Source organism: Rhipicephalus microplus, chromosome X (genome assembly GCF_043290135.1).
Source record: "Rhipicephalus microplus isolate Deutch F79 chromosome X, USDA_Rmic, whole genome shotgun sequence".
NCBI lineage: Eukaryota > Metazoa > Arthropoda > Arachnida > Ixodida > Ixodidae > Rhipicephalus > Rhipicephalus microplus.
In genome coordinates this window covers 457,572,522-457,599,365 of record NC_134710.1, presented here as the reverse complement: position 1 = coordinate 457,599,365, position 26,844 = coordinate 457,572,522, and the positions used below count along the sequence as shown (strand labels likewise).

At 43.7% G+C, this 26,844-nt stretch overlaps 1 protein-coding gene across 1 annotated transcript in view; it reads right to left on the bottom strand.

Annotated features, from left to right (window-relative positions):
• LOC119160847 (uncharacterized) overlaps window positions 1–8,701 on the bottom strand; it is a 35,220-nt gene extending 26,519 nt beyond the window's left edge. Inside the window, exons 1-2 of the mRNA XM_037413102.2 lie at window positions 8,598–8,701; window positions 4,403–4,748 (exon numbers count right to left, since the gene is read on the bottom strand). Of these exons, the coding sequence (XP_037268999.1) occupies window positions 4,403–4,748; window positions 8,598–8,661 (410 nt within the window). The 5' untranslated portion in view covers window positions 8,662–8,701. The remainder of the gene's footprint in view (window positions 1–4,402; window positions 4,749–8,597) is intronic.
• Window positions 8,702–26,844: the final 18,143 nt, after the last annotated feature.

Below are 26,844 nucleotides of genomic sequence, written 5' to 3'. Positions count from 1 at the left end.
TGTCTAACTACGCCCTAGGGCGCGGTTTCACCTCCTAGCCATGAAGGCCGTATTTCGACGGGAGCGACATGCAAAGAACACCCATGTGCATGTGTTCGGATTCACGGTAAAGAACTAATTGGGTCGAAATCGATCCACAGACTCCTACCCCGCCCCCCCCCCCACGGCGTGCCTGATGATCATATGTTGATTGCAGCACATAGAACTCCAGCAATTGTATATGATGGTGCTTCACGCATATATTTTGTAGTGTTATCATGCTTGCTAATAACTATGTTGCTTAACGATGAAATTAACTATGATGCTTGTTTATGTGCCTCGTTGAATTGATGAGTGCTATTAGTGCCGTGAGAAATTAAAATCGCTTATTAAAAATTCATTTTTGTGTAGAGTCCAAGGTATTCAGTACAGCAAGACTGTTAAGGGAAGCAAAGCTTTTTGTATTCGTGAAAGATTGGTATAGTATTAATTATAAGACAACACGAGACACTCACAGAAGTGTGGATAGCATCACGCAAGTGCCTAACGATAAAAAAAAGTATCTGCACTGACGATATGCTAATAAAACAAAAGAATAAACGTCCCTGCTTTATTGCTTGCATCAATCATGAGTAAATGTAATTGCACGCGACAGGCCACGGCCGGCTAGGCTCGCCGTGCGCATGAGCGCGTGCAAGACCCTCTGGTCGAGGAGAAACTAGAACACTGTAGGAGGAACTTTACTTCTCTGGCGCTTGCTACTGGAGGCCGCGATGGGTAAAGCGCCTGAAAGAGAGAAAGTCGCTGCGCCGAAGGAGATACGGAGCCAGTTGCTTCATTTGCGCTGCTTTTTTTTCTTTAGAGTGCAAGGATGTGTTATTAGATGTAACTGCAATTTAAATGTATAGAAAGAATATTGGACAAAAAGTTAAACGCCACCACAAGATCCCCACCTGTGACCTTCAAATAACGCGTATGATGCTGTACGAATGAACTATGGTGGCGGCGATCCCCCCGATCAGCTCGTAGTCTATATATGTGCATTAAAAATAGGAGCGTCAGTCAGTACCGCCTGTTTTCAATGTGGCGAGTGGGGAACGCTCTTTTTAGTCTTTTGGCGTCACGAAGCGTGTGATTATCATCTAGCTCGGGACCTGGTGACATTTAATCATAATATCTAAAAGGACCCACATGGTAGAATACAATGACAATTTATACAAATGGACGCAATTCTACTGGTTGAATTTCAAGGGTGCGTGCCTTCTTACGAGATTTAGGACGAAAACAGAGAAAAGGTCTTGATTACAACAGCAAAAAAAAAAAACAATGCGCTTGCATCACTTACCTTCCCTCATCTGTCATTTCGCATTATTTTTGCTTCATCAGAATTCCAATAGCAAAATAGGTTCAATTGAAACAAATATTGCACGTATATTTTGATTGAACATTAACACATTGTCGTGTAGGAGCACCTGTCTTGGGAATCTAGCTGAGCAGAAAACGCAGTTATTCTTGTTTACCACAAAAACGGGAGTCCGTGCGCAGACTGGATGCTAGAGAGAATGGGCCATTACGAATTCGAGAGCATCTCATAAAAAGTGAACACTTTGCACGCTTTACTGGCTCAAACGTGCGCAACAGTTTTAGCTCAACAGATGTACAGTGAGCCCGTGTTAACTTCAGCTGGCTGTTGAACTGGCTATCATGCATCTACAGTAACAGATTGTCCCAGCTCTTCTTTGTTAGAGTTTAAAGACAGGTTGATACACTTTTACGACAAGACAAAACTCACGTTTGATAATTACTGCAGGGAGAAAGTCAAGCCAAACTATATTTTTTCTTTCCTGTAATTACCTTTTTGGCCATTTTATTTAAAAAGCGCTTAAAACAACTATGTTTGGCATTCATTTCTACTAAGACAGTATAGGTCAATAAAAACCTCTGAATAGGCATATTCTATCTTTCTGTATAATAAATATTAGTATTTTTCTGCCTACTACGAATGTCCGCCAAATGCAAAAAAAATTGACCACCCAAGCACTCCACACAAATGATTAACAAGCGAAAGCTGAAACGGGTGGCTCCGGTGTGTGGCAGTGGTTTATATCAAACCATCAAGCCACTGAGGCCTTTAACAATCAATGGTTACACTTTCGTGCTCCATAATGAGGTTAGACACACGTTTGGTTTGGTTTACTACAGTGCCCTTTCACATGCATGTCGCGCTCACAATTTCGTGATCATGCTGATCATGATCATCGATCATGATGACCATGATCATCGTGTCTCGCATGATCATGAATCCAAGATCATGTGGAAAAAAATTGTATATATATATATATATATATATATATATATATATATATATAAATATATATATATATATATATATATATATACAATTATATACAAATATATATATATATATATATATATATATATATATGTATATTGTTTATTTGTTTTGTATGAAGCCTACCTCGTAAACGTGGCATTTACAAACGCATTATTATTAGGACAAGCTTTTATTAAACCGAGATATCTAATGGACAACGTCCATTTTCTACCTTCTCTGGTATATATAGTAAGATATATTTGTTAGCTTTAAACATGAAGCTGCGTAATTTACTCGGCAGCAAAAAATATGCTCACCACTGTCTTATGAGCTCTTTCGTATGTTCCTGTATATAAATCTATTTCAATAAGACCACCTTTCTTAATATTACTTTGAAAGAACGACATCTAAATCTAGCTGTTGTTCAAATAATCATTTCCGTTCTGAAACAACGCGCTTTAGGTTTGTGCATATAAATGTACAACCCACCATTTGAAAAAGCCTAGTAACCACGTTTCAAACAAGCTCAGCAAGGTGTTTATGAGAAGAGCCCTAAAATTATAAACAGCTTTTCAAGGCGCGAAAGTTGGCAGGTGCTAGAATCAGCTAAACGTTTACAATCTCGGCAACCTACTGCTACTCATGGCAGTAGATATTCGCGCCTTCTCTGCGATCACCCTGGGTCGTTATGAGTGGACTAGATGAGTAATTGAGATCAAAAAGGCCGTTGAATCAGGTTATTGTTGTTTGACTGTTTCTTCTATATAATGGTCTTATTCGGAATGCAACTGCGCACCTATGGAATGTGACAGCGTGTGTGGGTAATTTGGCAGTAGTTTCTCAAGAAATAAGAAAGTGGAGGAAGCGTGTGTGTATTTGTCATAATTTTCGCACTGCGGCACTTATGTAGGTTTCAACCTCCATGAACCACCATATGATTGTGAGAGACACCGTAGCAGAGGACTCCGGAAAATTTGACCACCTGGGGTTGTTTAACCTCCACCCAAATCTCAGAAAACGGGCCTACAGCATTTTTGCTTGCATCAAAACTGCAGTGGCCGCAACTGCGATTTATTCCCGTGACTTGCGGGTCAACAGCCGGGTAGCCTAACCACTAGACCACCGCGGCAGAGCACTCGTGCCTCTTATATCAGATCATGATAAACCAACGTGTTCATTTGTCCACCCTATAACAACACACACTGCTTCGCAACAACCGTGAGAAAGTTATTATCCCGTTAATTATATGATGGGGGCCTATAAGTTTCTTAATTTAGCACAATTTTTCTAAGCCTGGAGTTTGTAGTTCAGACAAAAGCGAAAAAAGACAACATGCAAGCAAGCAAAAAAATAGTGTTCCACACCCGACGTCATAAATACTAGCGGCGCTGAATAACAGTCCCAAGTTTATATACAGATAAAGTGGGTGGGAGGTGCCCTACCCCTGTAGCTCCGTTAGAGCAATGGACAAGTTATTCAAAGGTCGCCGGTTCGGTTCCTGCCAGCGGCAAGTTACCTTTTAGCCCAGTCAACTTCCTTAATATTTAAATATATATAGAACAAATATCCCCCCGGTATTTTCGTCGGCGTTAGTGGTTGTTCTTTGTCATTAATGCTGTGTTGGACAAAGAAAAATGAGCCCGTAAAGATTCTCCCTGTTTCACAGTTCGTCATTCTACCATAACAGCACGCTCGGCTGCAATAATTTACCTGTGTAGGAATTTCTGTTGCCGTTCGAATAATGTTTATCAACTATTTAGAAAACACAGCATTCCAAATGCAGGAAATAAATGCAATTGATAATAACAATGAATTATAATGTATATTTATAAACTCTTCGTGCAGATATTACATTCCTTCCGTTAAAACTAACATAAAACTTCATTGGGACGTATGCTATGACTTTTTTTTTGTAATTGCTATGGCATTTCATCTGTTTGTTTTCTTTTCTGGTGTTATCGTATGTATTTAGGACCTGTAGTATACCCTGAAAAATTTCCTTAGTAGGTCTTCAGTGAGAATCAATAAAAATAAATAAAATGATCAATGAACACCCTTGACTGAAAGAATTGAAACAGTCACACTCACTGATTGAGAGTGAGAGTCATCCTGGTCGCTTTAACGGAGGCCGACATGTACGCAACCAAATGATTAAATGTGGCTGCAGTTATCATGGCAGTGTAGTTGACATAAAGTTGCTCAGTGCCGACGTCCACGGATGCGCTAAAGGTGCCGTTTTCCGCTCGTATAATGTTTGCACCTGTCCTTGAGACTGATCCTAGGCCTGCCACTGATCCCTTGAGTAGTAAAATTCGGCCAAAAAACATGAAGTCGAAAACTTGGTCGGGTAGCGCCATGGGATCCAGCTTCAGGTACGTCGTTCCTAGTCGGAGCATCTTTGTAAACGTGTCCACCTTCGGTTCGTGTGTTGTCGCTGCAACAGAAAATAATCAAGAAAGACTACTGCTAGTGCCGCCGTCTAGTTACCCACGTATTTTTTCTCAATATTATTAAGTTTAAACTATAATGCGGTGTTTTACGTCCCAAAGCCACCTTATTATTCTTAGAGGCACTGTAGTGGAGGGCTCTAGAAATATTGACCACCTGGTGTTTTAACGTGCACTGACATCGCACAGTACAAGGGCTTCTATACCGATTCGCTTCCATCGAAGCGTGACCGCCGCTGCCGGGGACGATCCCGCGACCTTCGGGTCCACAACCGAACAGCCTTGACACTTATCCACCGAGGCGCACTCCCACGCATTTCTTGACAGAGCCAATTAAAAGATATACGACAGTTGATATACGACAGTTGACAGCGGGAAATCTAAACACTTTTTTACTACTTGCCCGAATGCGTTGCTTTGTTCTTGTCTGACTGCCCTGATGGTGTCGTCTGACTGTGCGGATGTTGCCTTAATGCCCAGATTACGGCTCCAGTTTTTGCACCAATGTCACTCTCGAAGGTTGCCGTCAGCGGAAGCTAAAATTGTTTTAGGCATAAAGAAGGCAACATAGGACACTCGCACTTTTTTTGTGTTGCGTTTTAAATAAATGGCAGGCCAACTCAGAATACATCGAAAGCCGAACGAATTGTTCACGATCAAGAACATTTTCGGTGGATTAAGGACATTTTCTACTGAGCTTCTCGGCAGAGTGATGTGATTCTTCGGGATGAAACACAAGGCTACGCAATTCTACTGACAGCTTTTCTTTGGTGTTCCCTCTTCTACTTAGTGTTTGCAGTAACGTATCACTACTTAGTAGACTCAGCATATTGTGTGTCCTATGTGACAATCCTGACTGAAGAATCGATGACAATGTAAATGTTTTTTTCATGATTTACAGCTGAGCATTCCTACTACAATATAATTCCGTGGGGGGGGGGGGCTTTCATGCAACAGTTATAACAGCATCACGACCATTATCGCAATAAGCCTCACTACGCCCACTTCACTGTGAAGGACTCTCTCATGTTTCAACCAACCAACCAATCAATCAATAAAGCACTCAATCAGTCGATCGCACATTGAAATAATAAATCAACATTATTCGCTGTCTTCCAAACACAAAGCTGTCTTCTGACAGCTTGAGGAGCCCGCCACGTACCTCCATTTATAAAGGTTCACGGCAGAACAGTGATGGTTATATTTACATATAAAAGAAAAATAATATACGAAAAGTTACATGATTGTGAAAAGAAATGGTATATAATTTGGATACAATGGAATTGAACAAAAACAACCTACAAGTGCAAAAAAAAGTGATAAAATAGTCAAAAGAGAAATGAGAATATACATATTATTGACCAATATCGTTGACTAATTTCAAGCATAACTTGCTTGATGAACAACAAAAACAGATCAAAATTAGTTAGTGCGTAATGATTGAGAAGGGAACGCAAGGATTACGGCTCCTCAAGGTAACGCTTTAAACATGTGGCCGGTACCATCCATGTCTCCCCTTTTCCTGCCGCATAATTCTGTTGTTGTTTTTTTCCTTTCCAGGCAACCAATCTCTATCAATCACTCCAAGATTTCTTTATGTTTCAAATTTAAAACGAAAACTTAGTCTATTACAATACAGCTGTCGAATGGTGATAATGTGAGCCCCAATAAACAAGTCTGAAGTTGCTCTCCCAAAAGGCAGAATATAAGCAAATTGATTGAACGTTTTTGCATTTATGTATTTTTTGCAGGTTAGAAATTGTCAATGTGTCCGAGTATAGTATACAGTAAGTATATAAGAGCAAAATATTCAATTGTGAATAAATAATTCCATCCGTATAAAGGGAAGGTGTTTGAGGCAACCAACTATTCTTGTTACGCCACCATACTTTTTATTGGCATTACTATGCCAGGACAAATTTGCAGGAAATACCACTCCTTGAATCTAAAAAGTACCAATGATTGCAATGCTACGATTGTTTAAAACTGTATCTGCATGAGGGGAGGGGGCTGATTTCTTATTCTTTCCTCTAAAAGAAGAAGTTTTGTTTTACTTTCGTTATATTTCATGTCATTTTTATTGACCATGCTGCGAGCTTTTGTAATGAGTCATTACGGATGCTTTTGAGGCCAAGTATATTGTTGAAAGAAAAAAACTGCTTGTGTCGTCGACATATATAATGAAACTTGCCCTAGAATGGATACATAAAAACATCAAGGATATACAAAATGAACATTAAAGAACGTAATATGCTCCCTTGTGGGACTACGCCGGGTACCCTTAGAGCCTCTGAACGCGCCTTATCCATTTCGACTATTTCTTGCCAGTTCCTTGGGTATGACCTTACTAGTTCAAGTGCAGAACCCTATGTGCCATAACAGCTAAGCCTATTTATTAGATTTTCATGATTAACTAAGGCGCAAACTAACTGGGTCCCGTGCCCTATGTGTCCACGTCATCACCCCAAGACTTCTTTCACTCATGGGCTGACCTCACTCTGACTCCCCATCGCACACTTGATGATAAATATAATCGACTCTGATACTCTGGTACATGCACACAGTTGATAGAGCTATATGCATACGCAGTTAATATATCTGTTTACACAAACAAACGTCTATCCGTGCACGCGTATGTGTGTGCCGTGTTCTAAGCTCCGCATTTGTATTGCTACCCCTCATTTGACGCTGTGACGACACCTGCGTAACAACGCAATCCCTGCTATTCTCTCACGTTTAAATAATTACCACTTATCTTTCCAAATAATTACCGTTATCCGAAAAATGGTCGCAAGACACTGCCCTTAATCAGTGAGGCAGTCTTTTGGGCTATGTGGTCCCAGACAGGCACCGATAAATTTCAGGCGAACAATAAAACATTCACCAACACGAATAAACAATAGACAAGCACTCCTACTTGTCTCTCATTTTTTTTCTCCCTATTTAGGTTTTCCGCCTAATGGCATAGTATCAATGCCGTTAATCACGCTCAACACAAAAAAGTGCCACTTTGCCATCACTTCGCCATCGTTGCCGGACATTGGCATAATCAAATAGGTGTCCTTCAAGTAAAGTTGCATATTTGATAGATATGGTGTATTTGTATTTTCTGCCTTTTTTATATTGCGAATAAAACGTGAAATGCCATTGATAAGCATTCAGTGGAAAGCAGCACCACGCACTTTTCTTCAGCAATGACCGACATCAAACTATTCAACTGACACTGCTGAAGAATAATGAAACTTTCGCAAAAACTTGACATAAAAATCACAGTTATGAATGTGGAGGGGAATCACAAAATACATATACCACAATATTATAACAAAAAACCAAGCGTACCGAAAATTATTGTTAATGAAATCGCGAGTACCAAGGCACTACTACTTTGAACACTTAGGCCTATGCACAACAATTTATATAGTTGAACGAACTGAAACGCGAAAGTGCCCGGTGGACGCAGAAGTACAGCAATATTTACAAAAATTGGTGGCAAACTATCACTGCTCAAGAAGCCCCCTCTTTCATGATATAACGTACCAAAAATTAAACAGCGCAAACGAAAGCAAAAAAAAAAACGAGAAAAAACGCGATTGTTGACATGCTTATACGATTTGCGACAAAGCAATGTAGCATTATCGCTGCGATCGTCTACTTTACGATCCTAAGCAACGAATAAGACAATCATCAAGCGGTTGTCAACAGTTTAAATAGACAAATATTATTTAGGGCAATACCGACATGGCGCAGGAGTTGGCGTTGAGGCGGTGCCAATTTTCCGCCATTATCCCTTAGAGCAACCAGAAGAGCGTCAATCATAGCAGTGAAGTAGCTCTCACCTGAGCTCCCATATGTAAATGTTACCAGCAGCGAGGTGAGCAGAACTGCCTTGGGGAAATGCATGGTGATGCAGAGGATGTCCAGCGTATGAGTCTGAGTGTAAATGCGCACACAGGGGCACTCTAGCGAGCTATATATATCGGTGTCGTGCGAGATAACGATTACTGAGGAAAACCTTGCTTGCAAGAATCGTGAGTAACGCATAGTAGGCGGTTGCTTCATCTCGTGTTATCTGAGAGTTGGTGTCGTGGAAATGAACAGGTGGTTAGACTCTTTCTTCCAACAGATCGAGACATCACGCGCTTGAATCGCAAATATTTAATCAAGACCAGCGTTTTCGATTGACGTGGCGCGCGTAAAACTGGTCATAGGAGGCACCAGCGTTGCGCAAGCACACCTATTGATTTCCTTTATTAGGCACACCAAAGCGACCCTGCTTTTGACGCTTGTTAATTGACCTCATAATTATTTGAAATCAAGCAATAAATCTTTATGAGACAGAACATCTCAATGTATGTACTGTAGATGCGCGAAAAAGCTATAATAATGAAGTGAATTGAATTTTCTGGTTAATAATGAAGCCTAAATGAGTGCTGCTCCACTGAAAGCACAACAGAAGGAGTATATACCATCGTGGGCGTATAACTTGGCAACGAAGTGATTGAGATGGTAGAAGCGCAAAATATTGTAATAATTTCAAACAATATTTCAACAGGAATCCTCATGTGTATGATGTTGCGAAAAAAGCTCTGTCAAGGCATATAGAGCACTTTTAAGATACCAAGACGCTATTAGGCGAATAAGAGAGAAAATTTATGTACAGAGACACACAAAACTATCAGTTTATAATAGTGAGTCTAAATATTATCTGGGGCAAACACCACACACAAGAACAGAATAAAAGTTGTCACGCTGCTCAAGCACACAATCCTACAAACTGCAGCTGTTCCTTACAACATTCAGAGATCAAACTTAAGCACAACATTAAACATGCCTCAAATAGAACAGCTGTATGATTTCAATATTTTGGCCAATACTAGCAGAGTTTGAAACAAAAGAATTCATCATACTTTACAAACTAAGAAAAGCATTTCAATATTCGTACATTGTTTAATAATAATATATAGGGTTTTACGTCCTGAAACCATGGTATGATTATGAGAGACGCTGTAGTAGAGAACTGCCAAAATGTTGATCATCTGGCTTTAATTACCGTGCACTGACGTCTCACAGCCCACTGATCTCCATTTAACCTCCAGCGAAATGCAACCGCCACGGCCGAAACCTGGTACTTGCTGTCTGGCAGTACACACCAAGCGGCTTAACAAGGTGCCCTCCAGCTGTGCGTACGTGCCAACCTGTTCAAGGCATGAGAACTTTATTTAGTAGGTTTCCTAGTTTTCCGCTAATAATAGAGTAGTTGGTGCCAATGTCGACTGAAGCTGTTACATGTTGACCGTCGATGAGTGCAGATATGACGATGAAAAATGTCCAGGCTGAGATACAGGTGTTGCCAAATTGCCGTTGGCTTGAAGGCACGTCGATTTATGTCGAAGTCTTCAACACATTGAGAATCAGCGGCTTTACCTAGAGCGGTTGCTGACGTAAGTGTTCCAGGCGAGGGCTCGGAGGTCAATCTTGTGGCCCCCGACTCCTGTTGCCTGAATGGGAGGGTGATTGAGAGGACGGTGAACGCGACTGACATCTGGGTGGTATGCGCTGCCGAGCGAGAAAATCTCCTATTTCGGGTGGTCGCTTTTCGAACCGGGGACATTGAATTTGCGGGAAACGTCGAAGCCTGAGTCTGTGGTACTGATACTCGACGCATGTGACCCACCCCGGCCCAGTGGTAGCAAAGAAGCCGCTGGTCGGGCATGAACCAAATGTCGGGTTTACGCACGATGGGTCGAGTGTCTTTAAAAAAAAAGCAGTGCCTGTGCAGACTGAAGTGTGGTATACGGGGTTGCTGCCAGTTGCAGCTCTGGTGCAGGTGAGAAGTATGAGAATGTGTTGGCATAACAGGCACACGGGAAGCCGCCGCTCACCGGAAGTGTGACTGACAACTGGGTAGTGCGTCTTAGAGGAACGCGTTCAGGTTAACTTCACAATGTAAATGCCAAAAGTGGTTTATCAAGTTGAACAGGTGCCTAACTTCGAGGTGCGCCGAGTGCCTGCTTGATTTACTCACATATTTCAGTTTTATTGAGCATTTTCTTCAAAGATTTGCGGAAAGAAAATGCAAGGATGAGGGCAAAAAGCTGCCATGTTAGCAGCTTAACGAGGCTCCTATATGATGCTGGCGATGCAGTTAGTAGTAGGCTGCTGCAGCGCCTGGTGCAGTTGCTGCAGCTCATCGCGGACATGCGAACAAATAAGCTCACGAAGCACGTCCACGTCGAAGCGAAATTATTCTAGCCCGATCACGCATTAAGCATTTATTTTCTGATTATTCTGGTTTCTCTGCTGCAATGCCTGTCCCATGGCGACGGCTTGATTGAGGAACTCCGCAACCGTCTTGAGCGGACTACTGTATACATTGTACTGAATATCAATGTGTCTTCGTTCCTTTCCATGGAAATGGTTGGCAATGTGGTCGTGCTCCCCATTTTTTTGTTTCTTTCCCCAGCTTCTCTTCTTTAAAATTAACATTTGGCCCTGGCGCTAATATTTTTTTTATTCGGTAGTCTGAAATATTTCAGTGCAGTAAGCCGGGTATTATATGTCTTTTTATTATATTTAGATTGGAATTCCCACGCAAAAACGTGTCTCTCCGTATTTATACACGTACGGAGTAGAAACCTGGGTGATTGCAAAGGGGGTTCCGCTTAAGTTTAGCACGACACAGCGAGCCTTGGAAAGCAAAAAGATAGGTGTAGCCCTACAGGACAAGAGACAAGGGTGTATCAGTCAACAAATTAATGTTCAGGACATCGTAGTCGAAATCAAGCAGAATTGTCGTTGGGAAAGGCACGTAGCATAAAAGCATGATAACCGCTGGTCATTATTAATCACAGATATATACTTATACTCATGAGTTATACCTAATATTCATACTCACGCCTACGATACTTAATGAGTGCTCACTCACGTTCACATTTACGACTACTGAAACTCATAACGACTCGCTCACGTCCACATTCATGCCTACTTACACTCATAGACACTCGCTCACTTCCATATTCATGCATACTCACATACGTAGACTCTCACTGATGTTATGCTCAGGCCTACTCACACTCATAGGAACTGCCTCCGGCCGCGGCGCCCGCATTTGCGATGAAGGCGAAAATGATTGAGGCTCGTGTGCTTAAATTTAGGCGCACGTAGAAGAACTCTAGTTGGTCTAAACTTTAGGAGCCTTCTACTACGACTTCTCTCATATTCATATAGTGAACAGTTAAGCCTCAAAAGTATTATAGGCCCTCACTCACCTACTTATACTTCATGCTCATTGCTACTCCCGTGCATGCGCACGCCTACTAACACTCATAAGGACTAACTCAGTTTACACTCGCCTATTCATGTCCATGCGTACTTGTTTCAGTTTACTGACACCCACTCACACTCATAAGTGTTCTCTCACGCGTCACAATTACTCGTACTTATCAATAGTCACACGTGTTCATATTCACGTGCACTTGCTTACCCACTAGCTCAAGTTCACCCTCACATCTCCACACATTCGCTGCACTCATGGCCTTACTCATCTATTCAAACTCATGCGTACTCTATCACGTCCACACTCACGTCATTTCATACTCATAATCGCTCACCCGCGTTCATACTCACGCCTGCTCCTACCCGCTCGCCTTCAGTTGGCGAGTTCAAGTGGTGGGTATAACTGGTGCTGTAAAGAAATCTTTCCTTTGACTTCAAAAAAGAAATATGTTCTACCGAAATTGCAATATAGTGTGAATACCAAAGAATGTGTCGTAATTTTACACGAAATAAGGGCAGCAGCCAACTCCCTTTGATTCGATCTCGCAGAACTAGAAATTATTGATGTAGGGGAAAACGGTCAATCTCATGAGAGGTTGCTTTCATGCTGTTTCTTGCATCAGTGGTCACAAAGCGCTATAGCAAAGATCACAACGCGCACATTGGTCTACGAGCCATTCACTGATGTATACGAATAGCATTCACACCACCCATATGAAGTTCTCTGCACCATACCATACCCAAATGCATGCGTGGGGTGGGGGGGGGGGTGACCAGGCACTTGCCACCTATGATGGGGGCTCCCTGTATTCCCGTTACATTGACCCAGTAAGGAGGAGGCACTGCGACGAATCTTCCTTGCACCTCTGAAGGGATCTCTGTAAGCGATTATACTCACGCACGCCAACGCTCGCCACAGCACCCTAAAGGTCATAGTTCCTGCGCCAATCACTCAGCCCTCACCTCTCACTTTTCCGGCATTTCTTATGTTCTTTCTCCCAGAGAAATACGTGTGAGACGTCTCGCTTCTTCTTGAGAACAAGCGATTTAAAGTATGGCATGAGGGATGACGCTACGGCGTGCGCCCTCTATGCAAAGAAGATGGTACTCCTCTTTCATCTGCGCTTCAGTCGTGTTTCTCGCCAAGACAAGCAAGCTTTTACTTGCGGATAGAGCTTCAGATTCACGGAGCGATATTATCAGTTTAGATGCAGCTACGTGATGGTGAGTGACGCAGACGTGCCATCGTCGCGAGTGTAAAAAGAGGATGAAAGCGTACAGCTGAGGATGGATGCGAGACGCTGAAGCTGCGCAGTGGCTGTGACGTGTAGGCGGCCAAAAGCATCCGAATGTTCTAAGCGCCACCTCTCGCCACTTGCACTCATCGTCTATTCATCTTGCCGGCTTGCCACCACTAGCGCTACATTACATGTACATCACACAAAAATTGATAGCAACCGGTATAGAGTTTCTCACAATCATACCTAGAGGAAAATCTGGCGCTAGTGAGCGGCTGAATGCAAGTCAGTGACGATATATGTCAGCTTCGAACTTGACTCAGATTTCTATACCTCTAAGTAAAAGAACATGAATTAGGCTATTCATTTTTTGGTTCTTGCACAGAAATGCGTTTTATTTAACACTGGAACCTTCTATGTTGATGTACATTTTTACAAAACGTAAGAAGTAACCAATGGCCGCTAAACTTGGCAGGCAGAGGACAAAGCAAGTGTTCTTTCCGCCACGTTTATGTCGTTTTTTTTTTCTTGCCCTTTGGTTGTGCCGTCAAGGTGAGTGGACTTTTTTGTGGAATATAATATGCGTGAATGAGATCTGCTTGCAACAGTTTTGTTTTTGAGAAGGTTTATTTACGCTGCCTTATTCACTTTGGGGCCGAAGCCTCGCTCTACACCAGCCTACACAAGCCTCGCAGACACGTATACCGTCATTCCAAGCGCTCCAACATCGCCCCTTGAGAAATTCGCATAGAGGGTGGCGCTACACTTCTCTCTAAGTATTTGTGAGAAGCTCTGTGGCGGCGGGATAAACCTGCCCAAAGTGTTCATATAGTTACCAGTGAAAAAGAATGCGAAAAACTAAGAACCATCTTCGCGAAGGAAACCCTGATTGCATAGAGCCTCATACATTATTAACTAGAGAGGAATCTGGTGCAGCGATCGTGTACATTCATGAGAGTTATGGGAAGTAAAGGCTTCAGATTGGACAGTGTTAGCTAGCGAGCTGTCTACAGACATTTTTGACAGTTCAAGTTTCGTTCTTCGCGCACTGCAGAGAGTGGAGGATGGTGAAAGACACTAAAGCAGTGCCTTTGTTGGCACTAGGTCTCAGATTTGATGGAGCGTTGGAGCTTTAAAAGTCGTATTTTATAGTTTAAAGAAGCATCGTGTCCTCACCATTGCGTATGAACGATTTAAAGGTCACACGCGTTGAACCCCAGACAACTTCCGCTCACCCCATTTAGCAGCTCCTAATGCAGAAACTGAAAGCACGTTTTCAAGTTCTTTTTAAATGTAAAAAAGGTCTCTCTTGGGGTTTTATTATATAAGGAACATGCGTAAAGTTCAAGGGAGGCTCTTATAGGGTATATATAGCGCAAAAGAATATTCATTCAATGATATTATATATAGCGCAAAACAATAATTATTCAATGATATGCTAAATATTGCAAAGGAAGTGTAGACAATCAGTGAGCTATTTTTTAAGCTATTCTTGCCCACCGATACTATTTTGTCACATCAGTGGACGAAACCGAATGTCATCAATGGGCTGTGTTTGTAAACAGTGAAAGCGTCTATAGATGTAGCCTCTGATGCCCTTGCAGGATATTGCATCGAGTTCATGTTTTTTTCATCATCACGTCTTGCCACAACTCGTTCAAATTGACTTCCGAATGATGGTGAAGCTACGAAGACGGAACGTTCCACTCAACTTCACATCAAAACCAAAGGTGCGTTGGGGACAGACTACATGGACAGACGCACCTAGCATCGCAAGATACAAAACATCAAGTGTTTCTCAGCTATACTGTACTGTTATTTACATAAATGAATAATGCGTACTTTCGAGAGAAAAGTAGCATGTGTTGTAAAAAGTAATTCATGAAGTCATGATGCCAAACCTGGAACGCTATGACAAAGCATTGCATACCCTGATGGTGAAAATTGTCTAGGTTTCAGTTCTGTCATCTGGCCACAGAAATTTTTGCAAAGAAGTTTGCGTACAAATTAATGAAGCAAGCTTGAGTTAAATCTAAGTTCATATCGGTTTTTTTTGCACCCATATAAGAAGGGTCTCAAATCTCGTGAACTTAATCAATTCCAAGTGGATCCGAAGCCTGTACTTCTTATAACTCCTATGGGGGTACAAGCGCCGCTGAAAGAGCCCACGTAGACACTAGCGCCAGATTTCTCTCTAGGTGTTAATGTATGAAACTGCATGCCGGATGCGACGCCAAGCAGCAGAGTTTCGCACGGTGTTGACCCGGTAAAAACAGGCGTCGACGCGGATGCTGGAAGACTGGTTTCCCAAGAAACTCAGTGTAGCGTTTACTCGTGTAAACGTTTATTTCGAACGAAGACATGGGAAGGTGGGACCCTTTGACGAGGCTTCCGCACGTCTTTCTTCACTCACGTCTCGTCACGGTTACCCGCACACCATCTGTATTCTCGAACACGATCGGTGTTCTTGACTCGCACCTCGTCGGTATTGCTTGACTTGCACTGCCGACTTTTGCGTTCAGCTTCACTGGCTCGCGCCTCATCGGTGTTGACGTCGCCATTCGCGAAAGCGGTCGACTTCGGTAATCCTCGCAACACCGGCGAAATCCGGGAAAAGTAAGCGCACCCTAGCGGGAAGCATGTCGCGACGGCGTCTCGCCCGTGGGTGCGATCGGGCAGCAAGCAGCAGCGGTGCGCTGTACACAATGTCGGCGCCGCAAGATTCTCGTTGCGCACACATCGCGCGCACCCGGCTCCGCCTCGCGGCTTCTTATTGCCGGCAGATAGAGAGAGGTGGTGCGGGTGAGATGATGGCCACGTGAGGAGTGGACTCAATTGTTGCGAGTGGTGGAGTGGTGAAGAAAAAGAGAGCTGACATGCGGTGAGCACGTGGCAAGCGAGGGTGAGAGACGTCACCAGGCACTGCTAGGAGGACGTTTCCTACTTGGCACCGCTCCAATGCCGGCGGCAAGGGAAGCAGTTCGGACAGAGGAACAGTGTTATACAGGCTATTCAAAAAGCTGCTTCGCATAAAAACCACGTAATCATGCAGGCCTTTTTGAATGTAGCTGCATCATCTCCACATAAGAGTTCCTTTGTTGCATGAATAACTAATTCACCGCACTGCAATTTGTTCCGTTCTCGCGTTCACTACCTTTATTACAGGTGATGTGTTCTCACCAATTATTTCTTTGCAAAGTACGCGTGCAATGTCACCACAAAGCGCTGAGCTTATCAGGATTTTGTGCTTGTCGGTTGCAGCCTGTCATCTGCGCTTGCGCTGTCAAGAACGTGCAAAATAAAGCGAAATCATCGCCCATGGCAGTCTTTCGAGACCAAGAAAATACTCGCGAGCGACATCGAGGCAAAGCCGGGAGGGGGACAATTGACAGCTGACATTGTTGTTGTATATGCAGCATTCGAGAGCATGTATGCTAATTATGTCATGTGAATCAGTGTTTTGGCGCCAGGAAGCACGCCAAAAAGAAAATTAGATTACTTATATTTACATCGACGCATTTTGACTTGTTTCAAATGAGGCCGGAGACATGAAGTTTCTTCCCAAAAGATGAACGCGTGCCTTCTGTTTGGCTACCTGGTATTGAATGCTTCATAGGTGGTATGAACCAGTGCACAGTAACTGTGAACCATCCTGCTAAAACAAGATGGCTTTTCGGCATTTAAGAAAGAGGGTTAAACTGGTGCGATAGCATTCAGCCGCTCCTAATATAAGCATTTAGGTAGCGTGGCAGGTACTCAGGCTACTCATAAAACAATCGAGCTCATATAAGGATCAATGCTATAGTTATCGAAGGAACTACGACACAAGCACTGTAGGTTTCGGTCACTGCTTTGTTACTTGACTCGTCTATGTGCGTTCGCATACAATCATTGAATGAGGGCTCGAAGTGCTGCTTGCAATACGCACATTAACTAGCGAGAACCTAGGTGCATCTATGCGAAATCTGAATGAAGCATTCTATAAGGATCAGCACGCGCCTGATTCGGCGCAACTTTGACGAATCTGCACATTCAATTTGGCACCATGACGCGTAGCAGGCGTCGAGACAGTCAGTCAAAACGCGCAGTTACATGCTTTAGACGGTTACCATGGGCGCGCGTCAAGTGCAGACGCTCTCGCCAGCTTCAGTACTAGGTCAACTACACCGCCACTGCTTTCATCGCCCGTCGGAACATCACCCAAGACGCGGCTATGCAGCCCGACGCGGCCGCTTCGTTTATGCCATTGCCCCCAGCGCCTTGTCAACGTGCTAGCGGGGAAGGCATGCGCCGGGGTTTGCCTTCGCGCCGCCACCTCGGCCACGACGGTCAATTAAAATTTTATTCAATTATTCAATATTCGTTAGCCTTTGATCGACCAATTGTTTTCGGTAAAATGGTTTAATGAAATAATCGATTAATTGACATTTTTGTGGGGGCTTTAAAACCAATCTCCCTTTGTTTGAGAGGCATTGTTTGTGTTTCATATGAACCCAAATCTTTGTATCAGACGTGCTGACGATCGAAAATTCCAGCTTTCGAAAGTGTCGACGACGGGTTCCTTGTGTCCAGTGTGCGAAAATTTCAACTTTCGCACTTTGGACAGAAGGAGCCCGTCCTCGTTGGTTGATGTCAGGGATTCCAGCACCTGTGGCCATCATCCTTGCACCATTCGGCAGAAGGTCGTATTTGCTCGAAGACTCCCTACTCGAGCTCATCAAAACAGGAGAAGCGTTCGGGAACGACACTGGTTGGAAAGTTGCAGCTAAAACATGCAGTGTGGAGTAGGTTGGGGAAATCCACAAAAAGGTAAATTAAATAGAGACGAGGAGGAAGATGAAATAAATGAGACGCTCGCTCTCGTAACCATGGCATCTTTTTTTTCGGTTTGTGGGTTAGATAGTGTGGAAGCCCTACATAATACTATAATTGTTGACTGACGCGATCTTTTCTTTAAGGTCACCTATGCAGAGATAACACTGAAACATACTGGCCTCAAAAAGACCATCGGTACAGGCAACTGCGGGAAAAAAATGACACGAGCTTATGCCTCCCGGATAGATTAAACAGCAGCTGCGCCAGTATAATCCGAAGGTTTCGTCTGATAGTTGCTTAACACAGCACCCCTCACACCTTTTCAATCATGTGTACAGCCTGAACTGTGGGCGCTTTCAAGTGTATCAGGCCTTACAACATTAATTTCGCGACTGTCTTTTCTTCTCGCAGCAGAAGACGAAGTCCTCTAGCTGAAAGCTGTATTTCTCCCTAAATATGCGACCATACAGCATTACTAAATACTACAAAGACTTTTCTTCTACAGAAATGCACTGGATGCTATACGTTCGGTAAACTGACACCTAATGTTGCGGATCACAAAAAGGGTCTTCAAGACCCTTTTCACAATACGTGAGTGCGTAGGCCTGCGCTACATTTTCTTTCGGCTAATGACAGCAACTTTCGTGCTTCAGCTGGAGACGAGCTTGTAGTTGGACGTGCTGTCTATTATGCGTGTTCATGTGAAGAAAGCCAAGCCTAGATTTTGTGCGTCTCAGCGTAAGCATACCACGCCTGAACAATATTTGAAGAATTGACTAGCTGCCATTAATTGGGCTAACTGCGTCACAGGAAAGCTAGCTAAACAATTGTGAAAATGATATATAGCCTTTAGGATGGACAATTGGGCTACTTCGTATACAGAGTAATAAAAGATAGTTAGTAACGTCCTTCTCTTTACGTTAGCACACGTGTCTTATCATGTATATACGGATTACCCCATGATCACACTTCATCACTCTTTTTTCCCTGTTGCATTTTATTCGGTGCAGAGTAGCAGGCTGGGGCGTACTAGCTCAGGCCACCCTCTCTGCCTTATATATTTTCTCGCTATCTCTTTCATTGGAAAACAATATTTTTTTTGCTAAACAGTAAACCAGAACGGCACTAAGAAGTAGTCAGGAAATAAGCTGTGCATATTACTATGTGGCACTTATACAAGACAGAATTATGTAAAATCTGAGGTTGGAATAAAATACAAATAAATTTGCGATTGACACTACAGGCGACGAAAAATACTCATTTATAAAGTGTTATGAGAGATGCGTTTAAACGGCAACACAATGAAACAGCGCGGAAAAAAACTAACACGAACAAAAGGAGCAACAAGAAGATGCGTTGGAACGTTAGAAATTTGCAGTAAACGTCTGTGTTGAAAGTTCGTGAATCGCCGTGCTGCTTACTTTCTCAACAGTCCTCTTTTGTTTTGTTTCATGCGGTAGCTGCACCGAACCACATGCTTTTTTCTACTGGATAAGAAATGTCTTTTGGCCGAGATGCTAGGGTAAACACCGACAGCTCTTTTGGGTCGCGACACATCCAGCATGAGAAAAAATTGCGCTCGGATGCTACTGACGTTGCAAGAATGCGTGAATACTGCATTGCAGCGTCAAACACATAATCTAGGCCAGTTTGCATGATGTGCCAAGTCTCAAGTGGGTTCGGATTGGTGCGCCGATCAGCTACAAGGTTATTGTAGTATGTCTTGAACTGAGAGGCCATTTCCTTAACTGAATGCGCGATCAGTGCGCGATCAACGACATCCCAAATAGAACCAGAAAAAGTAGTTGTATTCGGCTTTGCAACTTCCTCTTGCAGAGCGCGGCTGGTTTAAGCAGCTTTCTCCGTAAGTTTTTGATCTGCATTATGTTCCAATTGTCAGCTGCGGATATATCCGTAAAACAAACAATAAAGAAGAAAAAATGTCAAAAACATTTACCTTGCGGCGGCGAACTCATCACTTATTGTGCCAAAGCCACATTCCGTCGCAAACGCAATAGGATGAACATTAAAAACATGGTTGACCCTTCCGTCATAGGAATCAGTATAACTTGAAAATAAAACGTGTCCTTACAGAAATAACTGACTGTTTACTGTACATGCACAATGGTTGCACAATGACTCTTGGTGTTAGGCAGTTATATCACCGTTTAACGCGGATGCACTCAGTTTACGCTTGATGGTACACCAATATCCCGTCGACTGACGTCCTTGATCAAAAATTAAACGAACCTCCTGTAGTATTTCGTGGTGAAAGCGCTATCAGAAAAAGTGGTGTGGCAGCCAGAAGAGCACCACTGAAAGCAGAATGTGACAAAATTGCACTTCACCTTATGACGACGGGCCGAAGGGGACGGACTCACGAGAACGACGCATTGCGGAAACTAATCGCGTATTCAACGGTCATGATGCCCTACTTCACTTTACCACTACTAGAGGGCGACACCACCCAACCGATCAAGGGCACTAAGAGAAGAAAGTGTGAGATATAAAGGCGCATTTATAAAACCTCCAGATTGTGTGACCGTGGCGCAGTGAATAGCGTGCCTGCAGCTGACGGCGCGGACTAGGAAGCCGTGGGTTCAACTCCAAATGATGGAACTTTTAAAGACGCTAGTCTTTCTTAGGGACTTTCGACGCAACAATTTTAGTCTGTCTGTACAATTGTTTGTTTGTCCACTCTCAACGGCACCACGTACTTGAAACGGCCGTCCCGATCCGCAGCGCCCACCAATTTTGCTCAAAGTTACCGTTCATACTTGTGCAATTGTCAATTTAAAAGCAATTATTGCGCATGTCTGGGGCACCATGGCAACATGTATATAATCTGCATGTGCGTCTTTTACTAGAAAAGGCATCAATATGTATTCTTAAGGAAGATAGCGCTCATCATGCTGCGCTGACCATGCAACGCTTGCGCGAAAAGGCGAGTGTTTCCAACGCTTTGATAAGACGAGACGGTGGTGGCACCAACCCGTCGCCTTGTGTTTTACACCTTATCACCTCTGAGACGGGCGCACACCCCCGTCTCAGAGCCACCTGCTACACTTTCCGAGAAAATTGCCAGATGGCGCTCAAGCCTCGCGTGTGTCGTGACTTGATGCGCTCGTTTGCCTCCACTGCACTATTAAGGCACTCTAACACAGCGTCTCCAGAATACCATTCACCGATTTTCTTGCGCAGAACATAAAATAGATGTTTTGTTCACTCTCTCCACACGCAAGACTATCGTCTTTCGACGAAATTTGCAGATTAACACGCAGGTATGGGCTAACGTTTTCTCTTCAAAATATAATCCTAATTTCAACGTCATTTCTTCGATGGAAATGGGACAATGAAATTTTGATAGACCCTGGCATAAAAGACACCCATAATAAAATGCAGCCGCCGTTCGAGCGATTTATCTCTTGTTAAAGTGTTAACGCTAATATTTGGCATAGCACGAGAACGCACCAGCGCACGTCACTCTGGTGGCCAGGAGCTTCTATGGCGAAGACGTTGACTGACCAAACGAAGCGAATTTTTTTAAAAAAACACGTCCATTTTCTATCATAAGGTGGTGCTTTCATGCATATGCCTCCAAACAGTTGGAACTCTCGGAATAGCGTTTTGTGCGTCCGCAAGATGTCACAAACGAGCTCTCCAAAAAAGCGTGCGCCGCCGAATTCTAGCGGCAGTAACGATACCAACCGCAGAGAAGTGCCTCGAAGTCAATGATAAAGAAGAAAACAGACATCTAAAGGCTCCGCGGCCGAGCCGTCTCTACCCTCTCGGAATCGTAGTCTCACCGACCATCCTCCTCACATCGGTGGCCGAGCAAGCCCTGGACGGCTCTCGAAGGAAAGGGGCGTGGTTATGCAGAGTTGCGTCACGGGTAGCGGACGGCCCTCGAAACGTCTCGCTCTTTCCCCAGCCTTGGCTGTGCATCGCGCCGACGAAACGATGGGAAGTTTCGGGAATCTTGGGCGGAAGGTATTTAAGCAAGCAGCAGAGAATGTAGAGCAAGAGAAGAAGAAAGTTTGCGCTCGCGCACGTAGGCAGAAAATGAAAGTTTTGCGCAAGTGTGCGTAGGGTCATTCCACCGAATCGTATCGGCGAACGTTTTGCCCTTAGCGACAAAGCAGGTAATGAAGAGGATTCCCACTTGAGTGGTAAGACTCGTGCTACAAGCAGAAGAGTGTGTCTACCGCCAGAGAGCAAAGACGCGTCCGGCAAATGCAACGCGTGGGGAGCCGACGTGTTACCGGCGAAGTTTGTTGCTTCGAAAGCGGCCAATCGAAGACGCGAGGTTTCCTGGAAGAGAAACTTTGGGGGCAGCAGAACAACAACAGCGCTGGACTTCGAGTGAGCGATTTTTGGAAGAGTATTATCCAGAGTTTGTTCCAAGGACTTTGAACTGAATAAGTTATCGAACTCTTTAGTCTTTTAGTGTCTTGCTTGTTCGATGCATATGATTGCATTGTAGCGCGTATTGTTGTTTGTGTTCGTTGTTTCGAGTGTAGCTGATTGTACTGTGTAGTCCGTTGTTTGATTGGAGACATATGGTATTCAACTATTGTCATGTGTGCATATTTTTGTATCGGTTTGATCTGCCACAGTTGAGAATGTAATTTTGTTCTCTTTATCAACTCTCGGCTCGGACTTGTACTTTGGACCGCAGCCACCATCCGCTGGCGCGCCAAATACGGCCACTTCTAAATGGTCCACGCTTTCGTGGTGCAGATTTGGGGGCCGATATTTCAGCCCTTGGCATTAGCCCGGATATCGCCTTCCTAATTAATGGGACCTACGACACAAGAGTAGATCCGTTCCGGAAAGCGCGAAACGTCGCATTTACAGGCGGGGAAGCCAACAGAGCACAGCCTCCATGTCACAAGACAGTTTAGCAAAAGCAGGCATAGTGAAGCTTGTTTTAAGAACGAGTCTATTTTACTGCATATATGCGTCACACTCAGGATATTCAGACATGCGTTGTGGTTTAAAATTTACATTACGTAATTTGGTTGGACATGAGATTTCCGAATTTAAGACAGAAGAGCTAGACCATAAAACTTTCGAGGCTGTGTAATCTCCTACATAACGTTTGGCGATAAATATTTTCGCGCACCATTTAGTGCGTTAATCAATGGAGCTTTTTTACTACCTTGACATTTTGTTAGGTAGGAATGCCTTAGCACGTGACTTCAGGCACTTTGCGAGTTTATGTAACGCGGATGGTTTCCCTTAAACCTTAAGTCATCAAGGTGTGCTGGTTGCACCTTATCTGGCGGCCCTATTCATACTGGCGTTGCGATACGCATTGGTTGGTGAAATCAGGGCATTCTTTCTTTTAACCCAGAGAGATTTTATTTGGAGGCTGTGTAACGCCCTCTCATAACCGTGTGCAGTTGAATGGCACCTGAGAACATCCAGGGTGAAGATACATGGACTTTAATACCGCCTTTTATACCTCACTTTCCATTCGAAACTGCTAACTTCTAATTGCTCAAAATTGAAATATTTTACATCGTTTTCTTGAAATACATAAATTATTTGGCAGACCTCACGCACTGAGGGAATGGGTTTCATGTGAAGCAGTCAGCCAGTAGCTGTCTATGCTGCATTTTTCGGCATTGAGCCAAGCGTCACTCGATCCCGGAGCAATACACGAATATTACGTATAATATTCTAATCATCTGTTTGGGCTGCTGCTCTAGGGTCGCCCAAAGCTTGAATATAAGTGGCTTGGTAATATAAGTACATATAGATTGTTTGTTCGACTATTGTAAAAGCAGACGTAACGCTGCAACCAAAATTGGCGATGACATCTGTTTCATAAAAGCCCACAGGTAATGTTCATTACCTTGCTATAAAATAAAATAGCCAGCACTGCAACCACAAATGACCTCGCACTGAGATGACTCTTGTATGAAGCCTTTTTTTAAAGACGTTCCTAGACCTGGCGTGGCTCTCAGGTAGAATACTTGACTGCCACGTGGAAAGCCAGGGTGCAATAAGTTCTCCCGGGATCTACATTTTTATTCTACACATTCTTGGGGCCGGCGCGATTCATGCCCATTTTCTGGCCCTTCTATGTTTTAATAACCGAGGTCTGATATAGCTGTTCCTGGGTAGATATAAACAGTCAATCACCTGTGGCGCATACCCTTATACTGCTGCCCGTGGTGTACTGGCATGTGTCGCAAAAGACTGGAGGAAAGGGTCAGGATTTTGGCGTTATTCGTGTCATGACTAAATAGTCATGGCTCTGATATCTTCATATCCTCCTAGTCCAATTTTGGTCTATTCCAAGTTAACGAACGAGGCGACCACGAGAGCGTTCAGACTTAGGCGGCTAGCTAGATAGCTGGCTCGATCGATCGATCTCTTGATATATATATATATATCATTATATATATATATATATATATATATATATATATATATATATAGTTATATATATATATATATATATATATATATGACGCCTCACAGGTGAATGTGGGAAAGGAAGATGAGGAAGATGAAGAATCAGAATAAACTGGTGTTCTGACTGACTCCATGTATCATCCGTTACACTAAGTCGACAGGATCGACCGCAGCAACTTCATGAGCACACCAAATAAGATGATTGATTGTTTGATTGATTGATTGATTGATTGATTGATATGTGTGGTTTAACGTCCCAAAACCACCATATGATTATAAGAGATGCCGTAGTGGAGGGTTCCGGAAATTTTGACCGCCTGGGGTTCTTTATCGTGCACCAAAATCTGAGCACATGGGCCTACAACCTCCATCGAAAATGCAGCCGCTGCAGCCGGGATTCGATCCCGCGACCTGCGGGTCAGTAGCCGGGTACCTTAGCCACTAGACCACCATGGCGGGGCACCACCAAAGAAGATGATCAGCGTGCCGAAATACACCGGAGCTGAAGACGACGTCCCTGTTGACAAGTGGTTGCACCTCTTCGTGGCGAAGGCGAGCAACGTCAGCTGGTCCGAAAGAGATCGCATCGACTGCATCAGCGAGTACCTGGAAGGTGAGGCATTCCGCTGGTACCTCACCGAGACTTTTGACATAGAAGATATGTAGAAAGACATCAAAACAAGCAAGATAGAACAATTTTCTGCACCTGTTAGGGACCCTTTCCGCCAATTCATACACTGCAGGCTCAAAAGAAAACAATGCATCAGGCACTACTACGAAGAGAAGACACACTTTGGTCGCCTCGCAGACTTGAAAGACGTTCACATAGTATCAGGATTGACCGATGGTGTACCTGAGAAGATCGAAAGGCGCCTCGCTGGATTGAAGCTCACGACCCTGGCTGAGTGGCTTGCTGCTGCGCTTCAAGCGGAAGACGCTGTCCACAGAGATGCTTCCAAACACTCGTCAAAACGGTAGCTCATGCATCGAGAGCCCCATTCTACGTGACCAAGGCCTCCTGCAGGATTGATGCGCACCCTTCACGGTGCGTGCAGACATGCTGCATTCGCTGGTTTGCCGAATGAGTTTCACTGGCACAATGTGTGTCCTCGTCGTGAAATGGTGTCTGCTCTAACTGACAACCAGGGAAACGAAGAGGGTGGCCCATAGCTTCAATAATACGTTTTGGTGGACTTGGGAACAGACACATGGTGAACGCAACTCTGTATACAGGAGCGACCATTACCTGTATCAAAGAGGTTGTTTTCAAAAAAACTCAAGCGTTAGTTGCTCAAGGATCCATGCATTAGTGTCCAGCAAGTCACCTCAACCACAAAAACTTTGAGCCGCGTACACATACAGTTGGAAATAGGGAAGATAAAGCGGGCTGTCTAAGCACACGTTCTACAAGGCATGAAGACTGAATTCTCACTTGGCCTGGGCAACGCCTTCTTTTTCAACCTTTCACTCGACATTAATACGATCACTTTGCTTCAAGACAACAAAGCTCTGCAGAATTCCTTTCAAAATCAAAAGTGTTTTTTCAGCGCCGATACAACCCCTATACAAGCCGTTGATGTCACGCACCTTCCACCATCGCAACAAGCTGCTTTGAGAAAGGTGCTTCACAGGTACGAAGACATTTTCTCAAAGTCTCAGATGAACTTCGGATGTATCGCAGATGAACGACACTGCATTGCCCTCAGCAACAATGTCCCTATCCACAGACCAACGTACAGATGCTACCTGGCAGACAAATAGGAAATTTTCAGGCAAGTGGACTTACTTCTCAAGCAAGTTGTATTGCGTCCATCTTTTTCCCCATACGTGGCTTCCGTCATTCTTCCAGAGAAAAAAGGTGAAAGGTGCACACGTTTATGCATTGATTATCGAAAGCTTAACTCTCTCACTGTGCCTGACTACCAACCTATTCCGCGTATAGACGATGTTCTAGACTACCAGGGAAAATTGAAATACTTTTCAACATTGGATATCACGTCAGGCTCTTGGCATGTCAAAATGAACCCAGAGGTCATCCCAAAAACAGCTTTCGTCACGCCAAATTGCCATTATGAGTAGCTTGTTATGCCTTTCGGTTTGAGATATGCTCCTGCTACTTTCGAAAGAGCTGTGAAATCAGTTATAAGAAAACATAACATAAAGAATGTCGTTATTATTTTGATAATATCGTAGTTTTCTCCGACACATTTACCGGGCACCTACAGCATCGCCAAGCTCTATTGCATGCCCTGAAAAGAGAGAATATAAAACTTAAATTGAAGAAGGGTCATTTTGCCGAAAAATTTATTGATTATCTGGGTCACAGAGT